The 19,306-nt window shown below is 44.7% G+C and overlaps 1 protein-coding gene across 9 annotated transcripts in view; it reads left to right on the plus strand.

Moving 5' to 3' along the window:
- The window catches only part of LOC139267447 (tyrosine-protein kinase Fyn), a 348,021-nt gene that overhangs the window by 294,931 nt on the left and 33,784 nt on the right, over nt 1-19,306 (plus strand). For 7 of the 9 annotated variants that reach the window (XM_070885782.1, XM_070885781.1, XM_070885780.1 and 4 more), the window contains 4 exons: nt 6,247-6,350; nt 7,558-7,707; nt 10,843-11,007; nt 15,326-15,505. In XM_070885782.1, coding sequence (XP_070741883.1) covers nt 6,247-6,350; nt 7,558-7,707; nt 10,843-11,007; nt 15,326-15,505 — 599 coding nt within the window. Of the gene's footprint in view, nt 1-6,246; nt 6,351-7,557; nt 7,708-10,842; nt 11,008-11,429; nt 11,586-15,325; nt 15,506-19,306 lie in introns of all 9 variants that reach the window. The other 2 variants (XM_070885788.1, XM_070885789.1) reach the window with 2 other exon arrangements.

Consider the following 19,306-nt stretch of genomic DNA (forward strand, 5'->3'; position numbering starts at 1 on the left):
GATGGTCAAACATCTCCACCTCCATCATTGGAGAAGGAAACACTTAACAAGGTAAATCCCTTAGTGAGGCTGATTGTGAGAGAGGATAATCCCAGGCACGGAATTGAGAATTCCCCCCCCCCCCCACCCCCGCCCCACCCCCGGCCATGGCTTGCGATCGAAAATCTCCCATGGGATTTGTCCCACATCGACTCCTCTGCCCAGCCTGCTGAATTATGAATAATCCTCAAGTTAAGTTCTTTTTGTCGGTACCCAGCGCACCTCTGTCATGGCTGTCGGCTGAAGTTGCAGAACTGGGCAGACATGATTCCCCAACATTCAAAATATCACTCTCCCTGACCTTTTCTTGTATGATTCTTAAGGACAGCACAACAACAGCCATCCAAAAATACACCTGTTCTGGCCTTGTATCGCAACGAGGCATTAAGCAGGGTTGTTTCCCAGATCTAATCGCTCCATTTTGGTACATGGAGCCATCTTGTGGGCAGATTGTTCACTGTGGAGCATTCCTTCATCTCTCTCTCTCTCTCTCTCTTGTTTTATATAATAAGTCAACAGAGAGTGCATTGCAGTTATTAAATCACAGTTGCTTAATTCAGTTATCTGATAATTCAATTTTTTTTAAGCTTGTATTGCTACTTTCTTGTATTATTTATGTTGCTTCAGCAAGTTACTGGCTGATTCATTTCATTTTAATCAAAAAAAAGAGCTTAGAATTGTCGGTCTATATTGCACAACCAAATAAAAATAAATTGCCATACACGGTTTGTTTTAAGACCGCAGTGTCCTGGCAATATCGTAATTCAGCGGAGCCATTAAGGCAGAGGCCTCGGGTCTGTAGCTGAGATCAGGTTTCCCTCCTGGTTTTCTGTCAGTTGGCCTGGTCAGGAGGGGGGCAGGCTGGCCACTGGGCCTCGGAGGCCTGGGACAAGGAGTTCCAGTGCTCCTGGAGCTAGACGCATAAGGAGAAATTAGGGCAGGTGACTAAAAGCTTGGTCAAAGAGGTAGGTTTAAAGGGGTGTCTTAAAGGAGGAGAGAGGGGTTTAGGCCGGGAATTCAAGAGCTGAGGACCCAGGCAACAGAAGGCAGGGTCTGTAATGGTTGAGCGATTTTTATAATCCGGGATGCTCAAGAGGGCAGAATTAGAGGAATGCAGACATCTCGGGAGGGGGTGGTTGTGGGGCTGGAGGAGATTAGAGATAGGGAGGGGCGAGGCCATGGAGAGATCTGTAAACAAGGATGAGAATTTTGAAATCGAGGCGTTGCTTTATCGGGAGCCAAAGTAGGTCAGCGAGCACGGGGGTGATTTGAGTGCAACGCCTCGATTTCAAAATTCTCATAGCAACGGCAAGCTCTGGGCAGCACGGATACTGTTCGGCAGTGGGAGCTGGTGCACTGCGGCGGCATTTAAAGGGCTGCAGCAGATTAAAGGGCCGATACCGGCGGCAATTAGTTTAAAAGCAAAGCTGAAACTTGACCCAAGAAGGTCTGTCAGGTGCAGGAGGTCCCAAAGTTCACAGATCCATTGAAGAATGGACTATGGTCTTTCTGCATGAAATCGGGCTGAAGAGGGGTACGAACTAAGGCAGGCTTGAAAGGAGAACACCACCGCAGCAGGTGGCCAGGACAGTCGATGCCAAATCGACCACCCCATGTATGGCAGTGCAGTGCCAGAAAAAAACTAATGCCCTTTCCAAGACAAGCAAGAGGAGTCAGCCACACCGTCCAAGAATTCACAGTGCCAACCATGACCAGCCCCTTGCACTGACTTTCCTTTTCTGTGTTTAAGAGCTTGAAATGTTCACCATCAGTGCCTAAAGACTACTGATCTTCACACCAGCCTTCAAATGGAAGAGTTCCTTTTCTGCGTCTTTCTTGCATTCACTTCACTGAAAGCCTCGTGTGGTTTGTATTTGCTTGGTGTGTGTCCAATTCTGGCCTCTTGCGCATCCCCAATTTTAATCACTCCACCATTGGTGGTCGTGCTTTTAGCTGGCTAGAGGCCCTAAGCTCTGAAATTCCCTCCCTAAGCTTCTCTGCCCCTCTCTTCTCCTTTAAGACGCTCCTTAAAACTTACCTCTTTGATCAAGCTTTTGGTCGCCCTATCCTAATAGCTCCTTATATGGCTCGGTATCAAATGTTGTTTGATAACGCTCCTGTGCAGCGCCTTGGGATGTCTTACTGCATTAAAGGCGCTATATAAATGCATATTGTGCACCTGTATGGCCTGCACACTAACAACTGGGTTGTAATGAGTCTCATTGTTGACCTTGGGTCTGCTTTCCTACAGATTAGTGGCTGCGTAGAGGCCGTGCCCGGCACAAGTGGCGTGGCCGGGCATGATGCGGCTTTCTTCCAGGGTGGCAGCGCATGCAAGGGCACCAAATGAGTGCGAGGCCAATCTGCTTGTGTCACCGCAGAAGAGGTGCAGCCTGCAACTGTCCCTCAGGACTTGGCTCCCATGAGATTAGGGCCACTTTGATCACATGAGGCTCCTGCACCAGTGCCACAGCAGCCACCTGGTACTCCTGACACTGAGGTAGCACCTGGGAGAAATGCTAAACTGATCTCTGCTTCACACAGCGCTCACTGGCACCAAAGGAAAGCATGGCAGTAATGGGTAGGTAGGTGCCCACGCATGTGGGTGGATGTGATGAATAGAGTGTGATTATCGCCGTGCAGCAGAGATTTTTCTCAGCAAAGTTCAGAAGTAGCTTGGATGCAGTATCATTAGAGCACAGAATAGTTTGCATACAATGGTGGGTAAAGGGAAGGAGCGATTGACACGATTGCTCATGCAGTGGTCAGATGTGGTACTCGAGCAAAGGCCCAACCTGTCCATGCCGGCATTTGTGCTCCACTTGAGGCTCCTCCTGTCTTTCCTCATCTAACTCTAACCCTCTATTCCCTTCTCCCTCGTGTGCTTATCCAGCCTCCTCTTAAATGCATCCATACCATTCGCTTCAGCCCTGTGGTAGCGAGTTCCACATTCTCACCACTTTCTGGGTAAAGAAGTTCCTTCTGAATTCCCCTTTGGATTGGCACGAATATCTTTGCAAGGGGTGGGAGGTTTGCCTCCGTGTCTTCAAGCTGCAGCTAATTAATGATCTTGAGGTTCATGGAACAAAAATTCCACTCATGCCATACATTGTCTTAACCACTTGAAGAAAAGACCCTGGAGTTTGGCAGCAGCTGTGATCCAGTAACGCAGATTTATTGGGAATCGTTGTGGCTAAGTGAGTTTTCCCACTTGTTTGGTTCGGGGAGGGGGCGGGGGGGGCTTTAGAGATGGAAGCTAAATCAGAGACGATAGTTTGTTACTGATCTCCGACCAGTCACGAGGGAAGTCCTGCCTATGGGTGAGAAATGGTGAGAGTTGGCATCTTGTTAAAAAGTGTCAGATGAAGGAGGAATTTTCATCTGTTATATGCTTTGTTCATATTTTGCTAATTGCCTCTTAAAGTGAATGCACAATATTTTTAAGTTATGCATAGAAAGTCTATTGATGCCAGGTGCACATGGCCATTGCGTGCACTTGGGAGATTGTCTGCAGCGAGAAATTAGGTTCAACCTTTTTTTAAAAAAAAAAGTATCTCATTGACCTGATGGCAGGAGGACCCTCCCATACAGTCAATGTGGGTCCAGGCATTACCGCACAGTATGGTAAGATCACGTAGTTAGAACATAACAAAAATTAGTAGCAGGAATAGGCCATTCAGCCCATGGCTGATCTTCTACCTCAACTCCACTTTCCCACCCGATCCCAGATCCCTTGATTCCCTTAATATCCAAAAATCTAGCGATCTTGGTTTTGAATGTACTGCAAGACTGAGCCTCCACAGCCCTCTGGGGTAGAGAATTCCAGAGATTCACCACCCTCTGAGTGAAGAGACTTCTCCTCATCTCCGTCCTAAATGGCCGACCCCTTATTCTGAGATGGTGACACCTGCTTCTAGATTCCCCAGCCAGAGGAAACATCCTCCCTGCATCTACTCTAAGAAGCTTGTATGTTTTAATGAGATCACTTCAATCTTCTGAACTCCAGAGAATATAGGCTGAGTCTGAACCAGATCTGGTCCCCATACTACTACAGTATTGTATTTATATTGCAACATTAAAGTAAAAACAAACCTCCCACGGCACTTCTCCGAGGTGTAATCAGAAACATGGATGCCAACAAAAAGGAGTTACTAGGAGGGGTGCCGGCAAACTTGGTCAATGAGGTGGGTTTTGAGGAGGGCCTTCAAGAATGAGAGGGGGAGTTCTAGTGCCTGGGGCCGAGCCAGCTGGATGCCCGACAGCCAAAGATGTGCTGGGGTGGGGTGATGCATTCGAGGCCAGAGTCCGATGAACTGAGTTTTGGGGCTGGGTGTTGTGGGGCTGGAGGAGGTTTTGGGATTGTGCTCCTTAAAAACCTACCTTTTGATCACCTATCCTATTATCTCTCTGTGACTCGGTGTCCAATTTTGTCTGATAATGCTCCTGTGAAGCACCTTGGGGTGTTTTATGATGTCAAAGGCACTATATAAATACAAGTTGTTGTTGTTGTTGTCAAAAACATTATTGCGAGGGCAGTGCCAATGTAAGAGTGCAGTAAATGGGAACGGTACGGGCTATTGCTGTGTAAGTGGTGTGATAACCTGGCTCCACAGCAGCTTTACTTGGTTGTTTTTTTTTGCTTAAGCATCATAAACGTGAGTAATTGGCAAGCCATAATAGTAACTGCATACAACAACAGCTACTACTTGTACTTGTATAGTGTCTTTGAACTACAGAATGACCCAAGGCAGCTCAGCGAGAACAAGCTTCTGCCAAATGTCGTGGAAGTGTATGGAGCTTGTTTGAAAAGATGGATTTTGGGGAGCTTATAAAAGCAGGGAAAGGAGCAGCAATGCACTGGGAGAGAGTTTGAGAGTGGGGCTGATATAGCTGAACATTCCTAATGATGGTGGAGTGGGGGGGGGGGGGGGGAGATGGGCAATTAGTGCACAGGAAGAGGCCAGGGTCAGAAAACCAAAGAAGACAGCCTGGATATGAGGCTGAGGAATGTGTGAGGTAAAGTGAAGCAAGGCAGTCGAAGGATTTGTAAATGAGGGCGAGGGTTTCAAACCTGTAGTTTGGACACAGGGAGCGGATGGAGGTTAGTAGGGTTTGGAGGATTATGGCCCAGTGTGAATCTGTGTGGAACAGGATACAGACTGCAGAGTTTTGGTTGTGTTGGCGTCTGTGAGGTGGGGTTTGGAAGATTAGCGAGGAGAGCATTGGAACATACCATATGAACATAAGAGATTGGAGTAGGAGTAGGCCATTTGGCCCCTCGAGCCTGTTCCGCCATTCAGTAAGATCATGGCTGATCTGATCTGATCTTGGGCTCAGCTCCACTTCTCTGCCCGCTCCCCATAACCCTTTACTCCCTTATCACTCAAAAATCTGTCTATCTCCGCCTTAAATATATTCAATGACCCAGCATCCACAGCTCTCTGGGGCAGAGAATTCCACAGACTCACAACCCTCAGAGAAGAAATTCCTCCTCATCTCAGTTTTAAATCGGCGGCCCCTTATTCTGAGACTAGGTCCCCTTGTTTTAGTTTCCCCTGTGAGTGGAAATATCCTCTCTGCGTCCACCTTGTTGAGCCCCCTCATTATCTTGTATGTTTCAATAAGATCACCTCTCATTCTTCTGATCTCCAATGAGTACAGGCTCAACCTATCCTCATAAGTCAATCCCCTCATCTACGGCATCAACTTAGTGAACTTTCTCTGAACAGCCTCCAATGCAGGTACATCCTTCTTTAACTACGGAGACCAAACCTGTACGCAGTGCTCCAGGTGTGGCCTCACCAATACCCTGTAAAGTTGTAGCAGGATTTCTCTGCTTTTATCCATATCCCTTACAATAGAGACCACCGTTCCATTTGGAAAAATCAAGTTTGTTGGTTGGGGAGAGGACGCAGGGAGCAGAAAATGGGTTTTTATAGATGAGATGAGCCTGGGGGAAATGAGGAGGAGTTAGTGATGAGAGAGTGTGACTGACAATGCTGGGATGCAAAGAGTTGTGCAGACATTTCAGATTTAAAAAAACATAGTTGAAAAGCTTGTTGAATATGGTGTTGAAGGTGGTTTGTGGAAAAGAGGAGTCTGGGGTTGGCATCAACCTTATATTAAACTGTTCTGAATTCTTGAAAGTACGTTTTGACTGGATGCAGTGTTTTCCAGTTCTTTTGATGAAATCTTCTCTGTCAACAGGTGGTACTTTGGTAAACTTGGCCGCAAAGAGGCTGAGAGACAACTTCTGTCTGTCTGTAACCCAAGAGGAACCTTCCTCATTCGTGAAAGTGAAACCACCAAAGGTAAGGATTTTTGCCCCATTATGTTCTGCTGAAACCTGCAACCATTGTGTTGCAAGCCAAACCTGCCCTTGGGTTTCAAACACAGGTGAACAGGGCTCATAGCTCCCGACCATATGCAGCTTTAAACATCTTCCTGTGTATTGTCAAAAACTGAATATGTTTACCAAAAAAATAATTGCCGCAGCTTTCGTACCAATACATGATTTACTTCTTAAAAAATCATTTCCCAAACCAGCAGCTCGAAAGAGTCTCAAAGTCCCGTCACTAAATTCTGTCATCTGGAGGCAAACCGTTTGAGTACCTTGGAGCTCGCCCAGCAGTTGTTGGTTCATCCCCTTCCCTTTATTCACTTCATTTAAAAAAAAATCTCATGGTTTAACAAAAAGATCCTGGGTCACATTACGTCTATAACACGTTCTTCATGGCTGGGTGATTACACTTCTGATCCAAGTTCTTTTTATTTCGAGTTGACCCTCCTGCATTGTGTGCATTTGCTGGTCCCTAAACTTGTTAATCTGGACACCCTGGGTCTCGCTCCTGGACAGTTACACCAATATGTAAATCCGTGTAACATTCTGAATTATTATTTTTGTAATTAATGATTCTTTAACTATTGCCTTGGAGGGAATCTTCTGAATTTGTAACTTAATCCTAGTTTGTTCTCATTCTTCATTATTTTGAAGTCCCAGTTACAGTTTCCCCTTGTATTGACACTGTAACATTTTTATGATTTGTTTTGGCTAGTAGATTTGCCACCATAGTCGCATGTAAATGTTTGAACTCCATCCCAGTAAGCAGGCAGTGCGATTATGATCTCCGTAGTATTGAACAAACAGAACTCACAATATAATTAGTTTTTGTTATAAAGTTGTTCATTTTTATGTTTTACCATGACATAGGATTGAAGCACGCTGTGAGCGCTACGCTGTGTGCTAGCCTTAGATTATGTGCTCAAGTGATTGTGGAGGGCAGCAACTCGAGATGCTACATCATGAATAAAGCCATGCTGGTTGTCAGCTGTTACTGGTTCCCCAAGACCAGAGAGATTGAGTCAAGTTAACACACTGACTTGATAAATTGCCAGGGCCTTTTATGAGCGGCATATGTGGATGGTCAGAGCCTTGGCGTGATTATAGAAGACACAAAGGAAAGTGATTGTGAGTACCGCTGAGCTAACTAATGGTGCCACTTCATTTGATACACACAGGTGCCTATTCTTTGTCAATACGTGACTGGGATGATACGAAAGGAGACCACGTTAAACACTATAAGATCCGCAAACTGGATAATGGTGGGTATTATATAACGACCCGGGCACAGTTTGAAACGCTGCAGCAGCTGGTTCAACATTATGCAGGTGAGCGATATTTTAAGCCTATTAATTGTGAACAGTATACACAGTGTTCAAATTTCCTTGTGTGCATTTCTGGATCGAAGTAAAGCATTGCTGCAGCATCCGTCAGAAATGTGAAAGTTCGTCAAATAATATAATAACCTTGTGTTACTTTTTAATTAATATTTAACATTTACACACGGAAAATATAATGCAGCTGCTCGTGGAAGGTTTTTTGTTCTGTTGATTTAACTTTTGGGATGTGGGTGCACAATGCACTACAGAGTGGGTCCTTTTTCTGCAATAAGTAAATGATTATCTGCTGTTGAGTAGGATACAGGTAATGGTGTGAACACAGCCTGTTTATTACATGTGCTTGAGCAGCTCATCGCTCTGTTTTACGTTGCTCTGTCGTCCTGGTTAATACAGCCATGTTCTTTACTCTGATGTAACTGCGGTCTCTCCAACAGCAACTGCTAACTTTACCACCTTCAAACAGCGACGTGTCACAATGCCATTCACGTGTTGTTGACTGCTCCCCGCTAATTCAGTGACTAAGAAGTGCTGGCTAGTGTGGAACTGAGCTGGATAATCCAGGACCATCCCAGGCCCTATTCTTGGCCTGTGCTGATTTAGCAGTTCTCAGCCAGAGCAACCACTGCAATGCCTCCGAGGTTAACTTGCTCACCAACGGGCTAACTTGCTTTACTGCTAAATACATACAGATTACAGGGCTGAATGTCCCACTTGAAAAAGCTACTAAAGATTAGGAGGGAGAAAATCTACTAGGGGTTCCCACTCCGGACCACTATCCAGTGACTCCAGCTGGGAAATCAACTTGGTGAAGAATGTTTTTTTTTGTAATTTTATTCTCGACGTGTGAGCGTCGCAGGCAAGGCCGGCTTTTATTATCCATCCCTAATGAGAAGGTGGTGGTGAGCCGCCTTCATGAACCACTGCAGTCCATGTGGTGAAGGCACTCCCACAGTGTTGTTAAGTAGGCAGTTCCAGGTGAGGTCAAGGAAAGAAAGATTGACATTTATATAGTGCCTTGTACGACCGCAGTGCGTCCCAAAGTGCTTTACAGCCAGTATTTTTGGAGTGTAATCACTGTTGTAACGTGGAAACACAGCAGCCAATTTGTGCACAACAAGCTCCCACAAACAGCAATCTGATACCCAGATAATCATTTTTTTTTTTTTGTTATCTTGATTGAGGGATAAATATTAGCTAGGACACTGGGGATAATTCTCCATGCTCTTCTTCGAAATAGTGCCATGGGATCTTTTACATCCACTTGAGAGAGCTGACGGGGCCTCTGTTTAACATCCTTTCTGAAAGACAGTATCTCCGACAGTGCAGCACTCCCTCAGCACTACACTGGAGTGTCAGCCTAGACTTTGTGCTCAGTCTCTGGAGCGGGACTTGAACCCACAACCTTCTGACTCAGCAGCAAGAGTGCTGCCCACCGAGCCATTGGCTGATCAAGCTTTGCTCTGAAACCCTCTACAGTCGAAATTGCATGTTGGCACTCGTTGCCTAGACGCAAACATGAAGAACAACCACTTAGATGAGGTATCCAAGATTCTTTTGGCATCCATGGAGGCAGAACCCAGTGAGAATTAGCACCCTCAGCAAACATCGAGTCTCGTCGCCGAGAGCATGCAGAAACCAAGCGCAGGCAGCGGAAGGAGTGTGTGGCAAACCAGACTCTCCACTCACCCTTTCCTCCAGCCACTGTCTGTCCCACCTGTGACAGAGACTGTAATTCCCGTATTGGACTGTTCAGCCACCTGAGAACTCACTTTTGGAGTGGAAGCAAGTCTTCCTCGATTTCGAGGGACTGCGTATGATGATATATATCATTTTTATTTTTATACAGTTTTTTGCCAGAATTTTTGGAATGCAACCCACTATATTCACTATCCATACAGTGAGCAATGTTTTTCACATTTCCGCTCGGTTAGTCTCTTCACCTTTACTCAGTGCATTTCCGTTATCAATCAACAGGAAGCATGCTTCAGTGGTGTTACTGGTCCTCTGGTCCACCCACACACTCTTTATCCCTCAGCCCCTGATTGAGCCCTCCATTGTTGTTCACTACACCACCCACAGGGCTGCCTGAGAGCTAGCCAGACTTGCCCAATGAGGACAGTCGGGTTTGACCGTCGCTTCATGCTGGAATCCAAATGGTGATCTTCAGGGTGGAGAATCCAGTCTTCGACACAATTCCCCACCATCAATGTATTGTTTTATTTTAAATAAGTATTGTAAAGCTACGCTACATATTAGTTGCATAATATTGATGCAATGCTAGCCTTCAGGATGGAATCTTTTCAATGTGCTATTGATCCGTTTGTGCCTGTCACAGCACTGTTTGTTTTGACTGTGAGGTAAAAGATGTCTTCATCTGGCAAAAAAAAGAGAGACTAGATCTATGGGGGATAAGGACATCAATGTCATACAGCGCTGACTGAAATCCAGACCAGCTACTCTTTTCTCTATTAATGATGCAATCCATTTTTTTTTAAAGTGACATTTTGTGGGACAATATCACAAAATGTAGGAAAGACCTGAGAATGCCTTTTCTAAGGCTGCTTCTCAGTTGTATTAACAGAATAAATGTGCGCTCTGGAAACAATTTCAATATTGGGAGATTTGTTACCACCTCCCCCCATTCTTTATCAGCTGTCCTACCACACAATGATTTTGTGTGGACTATGGTATTTGATGGCCTATTGTAAAAATGTGTGTTAAATTTGAATTGGTCGCAGGTAGTTTACTTAGGGGAGCGCCGTTACCCTGGTCCGTGCAAGTTCCCAAAGAGGAACTGTTCGGTTAAATTACATATCTTTTTAGGACGCATCCGATTTTTTTTTTTTTTTGCTGTTCGTAAACCGATTTGTTGTGGGATAATTTGTGTTCACTAGAATAGCCAGTTGGTCTTGGTAAATCCGAAACCCCACAGACCTATTCGTCACAGTGGAAACAATGCTACAGTTGCTTGCCAGCGAAATATCTCATTGCATTCTTGCCGATGTCACGGAAAGCCCGTACTATTTATTTGCTTGTGTCTCTCTCTCTCTCTCTCTCTCTGTCTCTTCTGTTCCCTGTGTGCCTTTTGTACCAATGACTCTGCCACCCCTCCGCCCTCTGCAGAGCGAGCTGCTGGTCTCTGCTGTCGCTTGGTGGTCCCCTGCCATAAGGGTATGCCAAGGCTTGCTGACCTCTCTGTGAAAACCAAAGACGTGTGGGAAATTCCCCGTGAATCCCTGCAGTTAATCAAGAGGCTTGGAAATGGGCAGTTTGGGGAAGTCTGGATGGGTATGAAACTGGAACTATTCTGTACCTGCTCCCAGATATCTGGGAGGAGGGTGGTTTACACGAGGAGCGATGGAAGGCAGAAGGAGTTCAGTGCAGTCGATCTGAAGACACACAATCATAAGTGTGGTTAATAAATTCACCCCAAAATGCCTGGTGGTTCAGGCAGTCCATTGGCCACCATTTGCAAGGACCCAGTCACGGCTGCCAACCGCGCCATATCTCGGAGAAAATGTTCTCCCTTCAAAATGGTTCTACAGCAAGGGTGTATTGGTCACTTCAAAACAAGATAGATATTTTGCGGCTGTTTATAAATACTACGATCCGACATTGAGCTGCACTCTGCTACTTCAGCTTCCATCCTCCTGACTGCATGCGCTTCATTGAATTTTAAATCCTGTTCCCATTGCATCTGTTCTCCATAGAGTCAGCTGACGGTTTGTGCCATAACTTAACAATGGTTTGTACAAACATGGTCCCGCAAACTGTTGGATTAGCTAAAGATTCATGGGAAATTTTACGGGAGTCTCTAATCTTGGAAAAAAAGCTTGGTCAGGGATGTTTCGCCGACGTGTGGTATGGTAAGGTAGACAAGAAGCTTTCTTCTATAATCTTAAGATCTTTTTTCGAGATTCATTCAAACGTTGAAAAACAGAACGTGGCCCATTAAGTAAGAGATGGCCGGGATGCTGGCCAGTCATCAGTAACGAGTCGTCAGCAGCACTTTATTACTTAATTTATCTTTAATGTGGAACATATTGTGCGTCATATGTCAGAGGGCAGTCGTTATCGGGAACACTGTTCCAAATCAACCATACCCACCCATCTGTCGGCGCCAACTTCCTTTTAATGGGAGTCCAGAACAAGGAAGCACAGCCTTAAAATCAGAGCCAGGCCATTCAGGACTGATGTCAAGAATCACTTCTTCACACAAAGAGTAGTGGAAATCTGGAACCCCCACCCCTCCCAAAAATGCTATTGAGGCTAAGGAGTCAATTGAACATTTCAAAACAGATTGCTAGATTTTTATTAGGTCAGGGCATTAAGGGATACGTAACCAGGGGAGTTAAGGTACAGATCGACCATGATCTCAATGAATGGCGGAGTAGGTTCGAGGGGCTGAATGGCCAAGTCCTGTTCCTCTGTGTTCCATTGACCTTGCAATGCTGAACACCGGAGGTCAGATTCCCCCTGAAATCAACGAGGTGCCAAATCGGTGCTGGGATTTGTCGGACTCTCCTCAGCGGTTGGTGTTCCACTGCTGCCAATTCAATACGACGACGGACCAAACGACATCTCCTGACTCCTTGCAGCGACCATTTTGCATCTCCGTACCATGCGCTTTGTGTCCCTCGCATCTCACCCTGCCGTTCGGGAAAGCCTCGTGTTTCGCAGTTGTGAAGATCATCAGCCTGTGTAGATTCACACGCCGTGCTTGTGTCCAACATAAGGTGGAGAGGAATTTCCCAGATTTTTTCCCCGCCCAAATAAGTCAGTGGATGACTTTGTTTTCCACCTCTGCCGGGAGACTGCATGGTTTTGGGTGGGGTGGGGAGTGTAAATATTGTGATGCACAAGGTATCGCATATTGTGTGGGACAGGTTGGATGGACCAGAGGGTCTTTCCCTGTTTGTCATTGTTCCTGTGAAGGGCCCAGCTTGAAGCTGTCCCTATGAGAGCCACCAATGTAGCCGGGGGAAGCGCTCTCAATCTACCAATTCGGGTTTCTTACAGTGAGCCCAGATAACAAACTGACCCTCCCTATACCACGGGCCGAAGCTGTGTATTGGCTCTAATCATTTGGCAGAAGCAGCAGTTCCATTTCATGTTGAACCACAGAAACGCGTATCTGAATATTGGCAGGTTATAGATAATACCTCGGTTAGATCACCCCTGGACATTTTAAACTCGAGGGAATACAGGCAAATTTATACAAGCTAATCTCGTAATTTAACCCTTTAATCCTCAATATAATTCTGGTGAATCTGTGCTGTACCCCTGCCGAGGCCGATTGTTCCCATTTATGAAAGTGTTTTCCTACCTCTGTACACAATTGCACAACCAAGAGGGTATTAGGTCAACTGTAAGTGCCATATGCATCAGAACAGGTATGTTAACATTTCCCTTCTCCCGCCCCAAATCATACAATACAATCATAGGTATTTACGGCACAGGAGGAGACCATTGGGCTCATCGTGTCCGCGCCGGCCGACAAAGAGCTATCCAGCTTAATCCCACTTTCCAGCTCTTGGTCTGTAGCCCTGTCGGTTGTGGCAAGCACACATCCAAGTATTTATTAAATGCAATCAGGGTTTCTGCCTCTACCACCCTTTCAGGCAGTGAGTTCCAGACCTCCACAACCCTCTGGGTTAAAAAGGTTCTCCTCCACTCTTCTCTCATCCTTCTACCAATTACTTTAAATCTATGCCCCCTGGTTGTTGACCCCTCTGCTCAGGAAAATAAGTCCTTCCTATCCACTCTATCTAGGCCCCTCATAATTTTATACACCTCAATTAAATCTCCCTTCAACCTCCTCTGTTCCAAAGAAAACAACCTCAGCCTATCCAATCTTTTCTCATAGCTAAAATTCTCCAGTCCAGGCAACATCCTCGTAAATCTCCTCCGTACCCTCTCTAGTGCAATCATATCTTTCCTGTAATGTAACCAGAACTGCACGCAGTACTTTAGCTGTGGCCTAACTAGTGTTTTATAGAGTTGAAGCATAACTTCCCTGCTTTTGTTTTCTATGCCTCGGCTAATAAAGGAAAGTATTCTATATACTTTCTTAACCGCCTTATCTATCTGTCCTGCTACCTTCAGGGATCTGTGGACATGCACTCCAAAGTCCCTCTGTTCCCCTACACATCTCCGTATCCTACCATTTATTCTGTATTCCCTTGCCTTGTTAGCCCTCCTCAAATACATTACCTCACAGTTCTCCGGATTGAATCCCATTTGCCATTTTTCTACCCACTTGACCAATCCATTGATAACATTCTGCAGTCTACAACTTTCTTCTTCACTATGAATTAAATGGCCAATTTATGTATCATCATGCAATTTCTTAATCATGTCACCTACCTTGAAGTCTAATTCATTGATATATACAAGAAGCAAGGGATCTAGTACTGAGCCCTGCGGAACCCCACTGCAAACAGCCTTTCAGTCACAAAAACACCCATTGACCATTACCTTTTGCTTCCTGCCACTGAGACAATTTTGGATCCAACTTGCCATTTTCCCTGGAATCCCATGGGCTTTAACTTTTCTGATAGTCTGCAATGTGAGACCTTGTCAAAAGCCTTGATACCCATGTAGACTACATCAAACGCGCTATCTTTATCGACCCTCCTTGTTACCACCTCAAAAAATTCAATCAGGTTAGTCAGACATGACCTTTCCTTAACAAATTCATGCTGACTGCCCTTGCTAATCTGTGCCTTTCTAAATGATAATTAATGCTGTCCCTCAGAATTTGTTCCAATAATATTCCCACCACCGAGGTTAAGCTGACTGGCCTGCAATTACGCGGTCTATGCCTTTCCCTTTTTAAACTGCAGTACAACATTAGCAGTCCTCCAGTCCTCTAACACCACACGTAGCCATATTGGATTGGAAAATGATGGTCAAAGCGCCTCTGCTATTTCATCCCTTGCTTCTCGACAGCCTGGGATACATTTCATCCGGGCCTGGGGATTTATCCACTTTCAAAGTTGCTAAACCCCTTTAATACTTCCTCTCTTGCTATGTTTATCTCATCTAATATTTCACACTCCTCCTTAACTATACTGGAGTGGAGCCTAATCTGTCAACCTCAGTTTAGATACTTAATGGCCCAGCTATAGCTCAACAATTCAAATCAAGTTGGATTTTCATACTTTAGTTGTAGTTTTCAGAATTGGGCACTAATAGATTGGTATCGTCAAAGTTGTATCATGTGATCAGTCCCACATATAATGCTTTATCAGCATGTAACATTGGCTTGACATGGTTTCTAAATCCATGTTACTGCCAAACCTAAAATGCTTGATTATCTGGAAGTGATTAACTGCTGTAAGTCTGGCTCAGATTCTGCATGTGTTTTGCTATTAGTCATTATGCTAAGTTAAATATTCTAGCATGCAAAGTCTGGCTGAATAATTCCTCTTAAAACCCAATCCGTATGCAGAATAAGTGGCTGCTCCACTGTAACACTGAGCTCAAACTAACCAGAATAAAGCCATTATGAATTTCAGGTTTTGCTTTTCTTTCTTTTTGTCATTTCTTTATGTATCATTTAAAATTTATGTAAATTAAAGCTTTTTTTGTGGTTTGGGTGAAGGTACTTGGAATGGAACCACTAAAGTTGCAGTGAAGACGCTGAAACCGGGCACGATGTCTCCCGAGTCCTTCCTCGAGGAAGCTCAGATCATGAAGAAATTGAGACACGACAAATTGGTTCAGCTTTACGCTGTAGTCTCTGAAGAGCCGATCTACATTGTCACTGAATACATGAGCAAAGGTAGAATCATCTGGTTGTTTTATTTAAACGTTAAAGTTAATACTTGCAAAGTGTCTAGTCTTTTTGTTCAATGTTTGTATCCTTTGGGAGTTATCCTGTGTTTTATATTGACTTCTGCATCCCAGATGAATATATTCAATTATCGAAAATGGTCATGTATGAATAGTTGAGGGTAGGTGTTCTGTGCCATTGAACTCCAAGCCTGTGTCAAAGGTACGACCATAAGAAATGACTTGTTGAATTCATTACTAACCCTTTGAAAATGGTAGCTTAATAAATTAGACAGGGACTATTTATATAAATGAAGCCATGTTGGCCACCTGTTTGTTTCGAAATAACTTTTTGTTGCTGTAATTCTACTTGCTAAATTAACCTGTCAATATAACCTGTCTTGTTCACCACCTTGGTTTTGTTTTTTTGGGTTGGAGAGGAAGACTGGTGGGGGGCAAGTCCAGTAGTCCTGCACTATAGAGTAATTTGGATATCCTCCTTTCCCATATTCGTCTCCTGTAGTCTGTCTGCATCATGCAACTTCCCAGGTCCCAGACTTCCAGCAACACTGCTGTATAACTAATCATTAGGAGGCAGCCCATGTGGACACAGATCTTTCACTCCCTGTGGGCTGAGTCTGAGGCTTGCCTCAGGCTTGGTGCCAAAATTAGAAAGCAACAAATTGGCCACAAGAGAGTCCGTTGTTCTCAAAGTACATAAAATTTTGCATTGTTCAGTGTTGTTGGTCAATAAATGTTCCATAATTACAAATATTAATTTGAGCTTTTATAAAATATTTACATAATATATTTCCAGTGTGAGGTGCCTCTCGACCAACGCAGGATATGTTTTTAAAAGCAATTTCTCTGAGGAAAATCACGGCATGCATCAGTGGAGGGGCAATATGTTTCCAAACCACCATGCCGGAGCTCCCAGTTGGAAGGGAAGAGAGGCGTATGTTGCCCAGGTGTGGCTTGCTGATCGTCCGTTTTAACCCAGTAACAACCAACAACTTGTATTTATATATCACCTTTAACATCATAAAACTTGCCAAGGTGCTTCGCAAGAGTGTTATAAGACAAAACAGATAAATTTGACACCGAGCCACATAAGAAGAAATTGTGGCAGGTGACCAAAAGCTTGGTCAAAGAGGTAGGTTTAAAGGAGCGTCTTAAAGATGGATAGAGAGGTGGAGAGGTTTAGGGAAAGAGTTCCAGAGCTTGGGACCGAGGAAGCTGAAGACACGGCTACCAATGGTTGAGCGCTTATAATCAGGGATGCTCAAGACGACAGAATTTGAAGAATGCAGTTATCTTGGGAGGTTGTGAGGCTGAAGGAGATATCAGAGATAGGGCGGGGCGGGCCATGGAGGGATTTGTAAACAAGGATGAGAAATAAGAAATCGAGTTAACTGGGAGCCAATGTAGGTCATCGAGCAAAATATACAAGGGAGTTTAAAAGCCAGCATCAGTGATGTCCCAGTTTAACCCGATACGGATGTGAAATTCTGTTCCGTTATCTGGAGGCAAATTTGCTTGAAGAAGGAACCAAGCCAAGCATTTCAAACATAACCATGTTGTGTGATTTCTTCACGTGTGTATGACTGGCAGCTCCTTTCAATTGACTCATTTCAAGCCTGTCAACTTTGAGAAGGATAAGTTGAATTGGCCAAATCATTGAGGTGGCTCAGAATCTGAAGAGCTAAGTCAAGCCAGTTGGCTCCTGCAGTTGGACTGCATACAAAGAAAGGAAGATCTGCAGGTGCAACGGCTGACTACAAAATAATAGCCGAGCCTGCAGATTGTGTTCACTAATCTTACTTTGAGGAATTGTTTGATATAATATCTATTATAAATGTGTCTCTATGATACTGTTAGATATTTGCTTGCTCTTCCTATTCAGTAATCTTTCTCATTAGTTAATGTCTGCGATGATACTAAGTTACTTTTTGAAGACACCCGGTCCCATTGACAGATGGGGTAGATCTTGTAGCCAAAGCAATTTGCAGTGAAGGTTTCTGTTTACTATTCTGGGCTCGCTGTGAGAACCAGTGGAAATACTCTGGTGGTTGCACACGTGAGGGAAAATATGAACGCTCAAGTATCGCAAATAAGAGGGGCAAGAAAGACCCAAAGGCATTATGTGGTGCCCGATTGATGTATGGGATTGGCTGTTTGAGAGAATGGCTTCACCTCCTTCCTAACCTCAGTGTCAATGTTGGATCTCCAACATCAGTTTATTCAGTATGACTCAGATTTTTAAGTGGAGCTGAAAAGATTAGTATCCAGAGGAACAAGGATGCTGCCATTCACTGCCACGGTGACTGACCTGCAATACACACTGTCAAATAATGTCTTTCTGTTGCCTGGGAAACCCATTGGTGGGGGGGAATGGCTGTGATTTCTCCTCCAAGGTAGGCAAGGTTTGCCCTTTGCTTAAAGGGAGAAGAAGAAATAGAATTTTTCCTTTTAAGATTCTTAAGTGCAGAACAGTAGCAAATGGAATTCAATCCGGAGAAGTGTGAGGTAATAGAGTCATAGAGACATAGAAAATAGGTGCAGGAATAGGCCATTAGGTGCGAGGTGGCTGTATGCTTGTATCCCTGGCTACCATGGCAGCCCAATCTTTTTGGTGCAGATCAAAGCTCCACCCCCCCTCCGGTTAGGCCACGCCAAAATGAAGAGATCTTAAGTGGAAATTTACAACACTTTTTTTTGGCGTACTTGGGCCACAAAAAATCGGGCGTAATTCTTCAACTACGCCAAAAAAATGCTTTGGGGAAAATTGAGCCCAATGTGTTTAATGCCAGTGTCAGCTGTGGCTCTGTGGGTAGCACACTCACCTCGGAGTCAGAAGGTTGTGGGTTCAAGTGCCACTCCAGGAACTTGGAACAGAAAAATCTAGGCTGACACTCCAGCACAGTGATGAGGGTGTGCTGCACTGTCGGAGGTGCTGTCTTTCACATAGAAACATAGAAAATAGGTGCAGGAGTAGGCCATTCGGTCCTTCGAGCCTGCACCACCATTCAATAAGATCATGGATGATCATTCACCTCAGTACCCCTTTCCTGCTTTCTCTCCATACCCCTTGATCCCTTTAGCGGTAAGGGCCATATCTAACTCTCATGAATATATCCAACAAACTTGCATCAACAACTCTCTGCGGTAGAGAATTCCACATGTTAACAACTCTGAGTGAAGAAGTTTCTCCTCATCTCAGTCCTAAATGGCTTACCCCTTATCCTTAGACTGTGTCCCCTGGTTCTGGACTTCCCCAACATCGGGAACATTCTTCCTGCATCTAACCTGTTCAGTCCCATCAGAATTTTAAATGTTTCCATGAGATCCCCTCTCATCCTTCTAAACTCCAGTGAATGCAGGCCCAGTCGATCCAGTCTCTCCTCATATGTCAGTCCTGCCATCCCAGAAATCAGTCTGGTGAACCTTCGCTGTACTCCCTCAATAGCAAGAACGTCCTTCCTCAGATTAGGAGACCAAAACTGAACACAATATTTCGGGGCTCACCAAGGCCCTGTACAGCTGCAGTAAGACCTCCCTGCTCCTATACTCAAATCCCCTAGCTATGAAGGCCAACGTACCATTTGCCTTCTTCACCGCCTGCTGTACCTGCATGCCAACTTTCAATGACTGATTTACCATGACACCCAGGTCTCGTTGCACCTCCCTTTTTCCTAATCTGTCGCCATTCAGATAATAATCTGCCTTCGTGTTTTTGCCACCAAAGTGGATAACCTCACATTTATCTACATTATACTGCATCTAGCATGCATTTGCCCACTCACTTCATCTG

This window comes from Pristiophorus japonicus, chromosome 7 (assembly GCF_044704955.1).
Source record: "Pristiophorus japonicus isolate sPriJap1 chromosome 7, sPriJap1.hap1, whole genome shotgun sequence".
Taxonomy (NCBI): Eukaryota; Metazoa; Chordata; class Chondrichthyes; family Pristiophoridae; genus Pristiophorus; species Pristiophorus japonicus.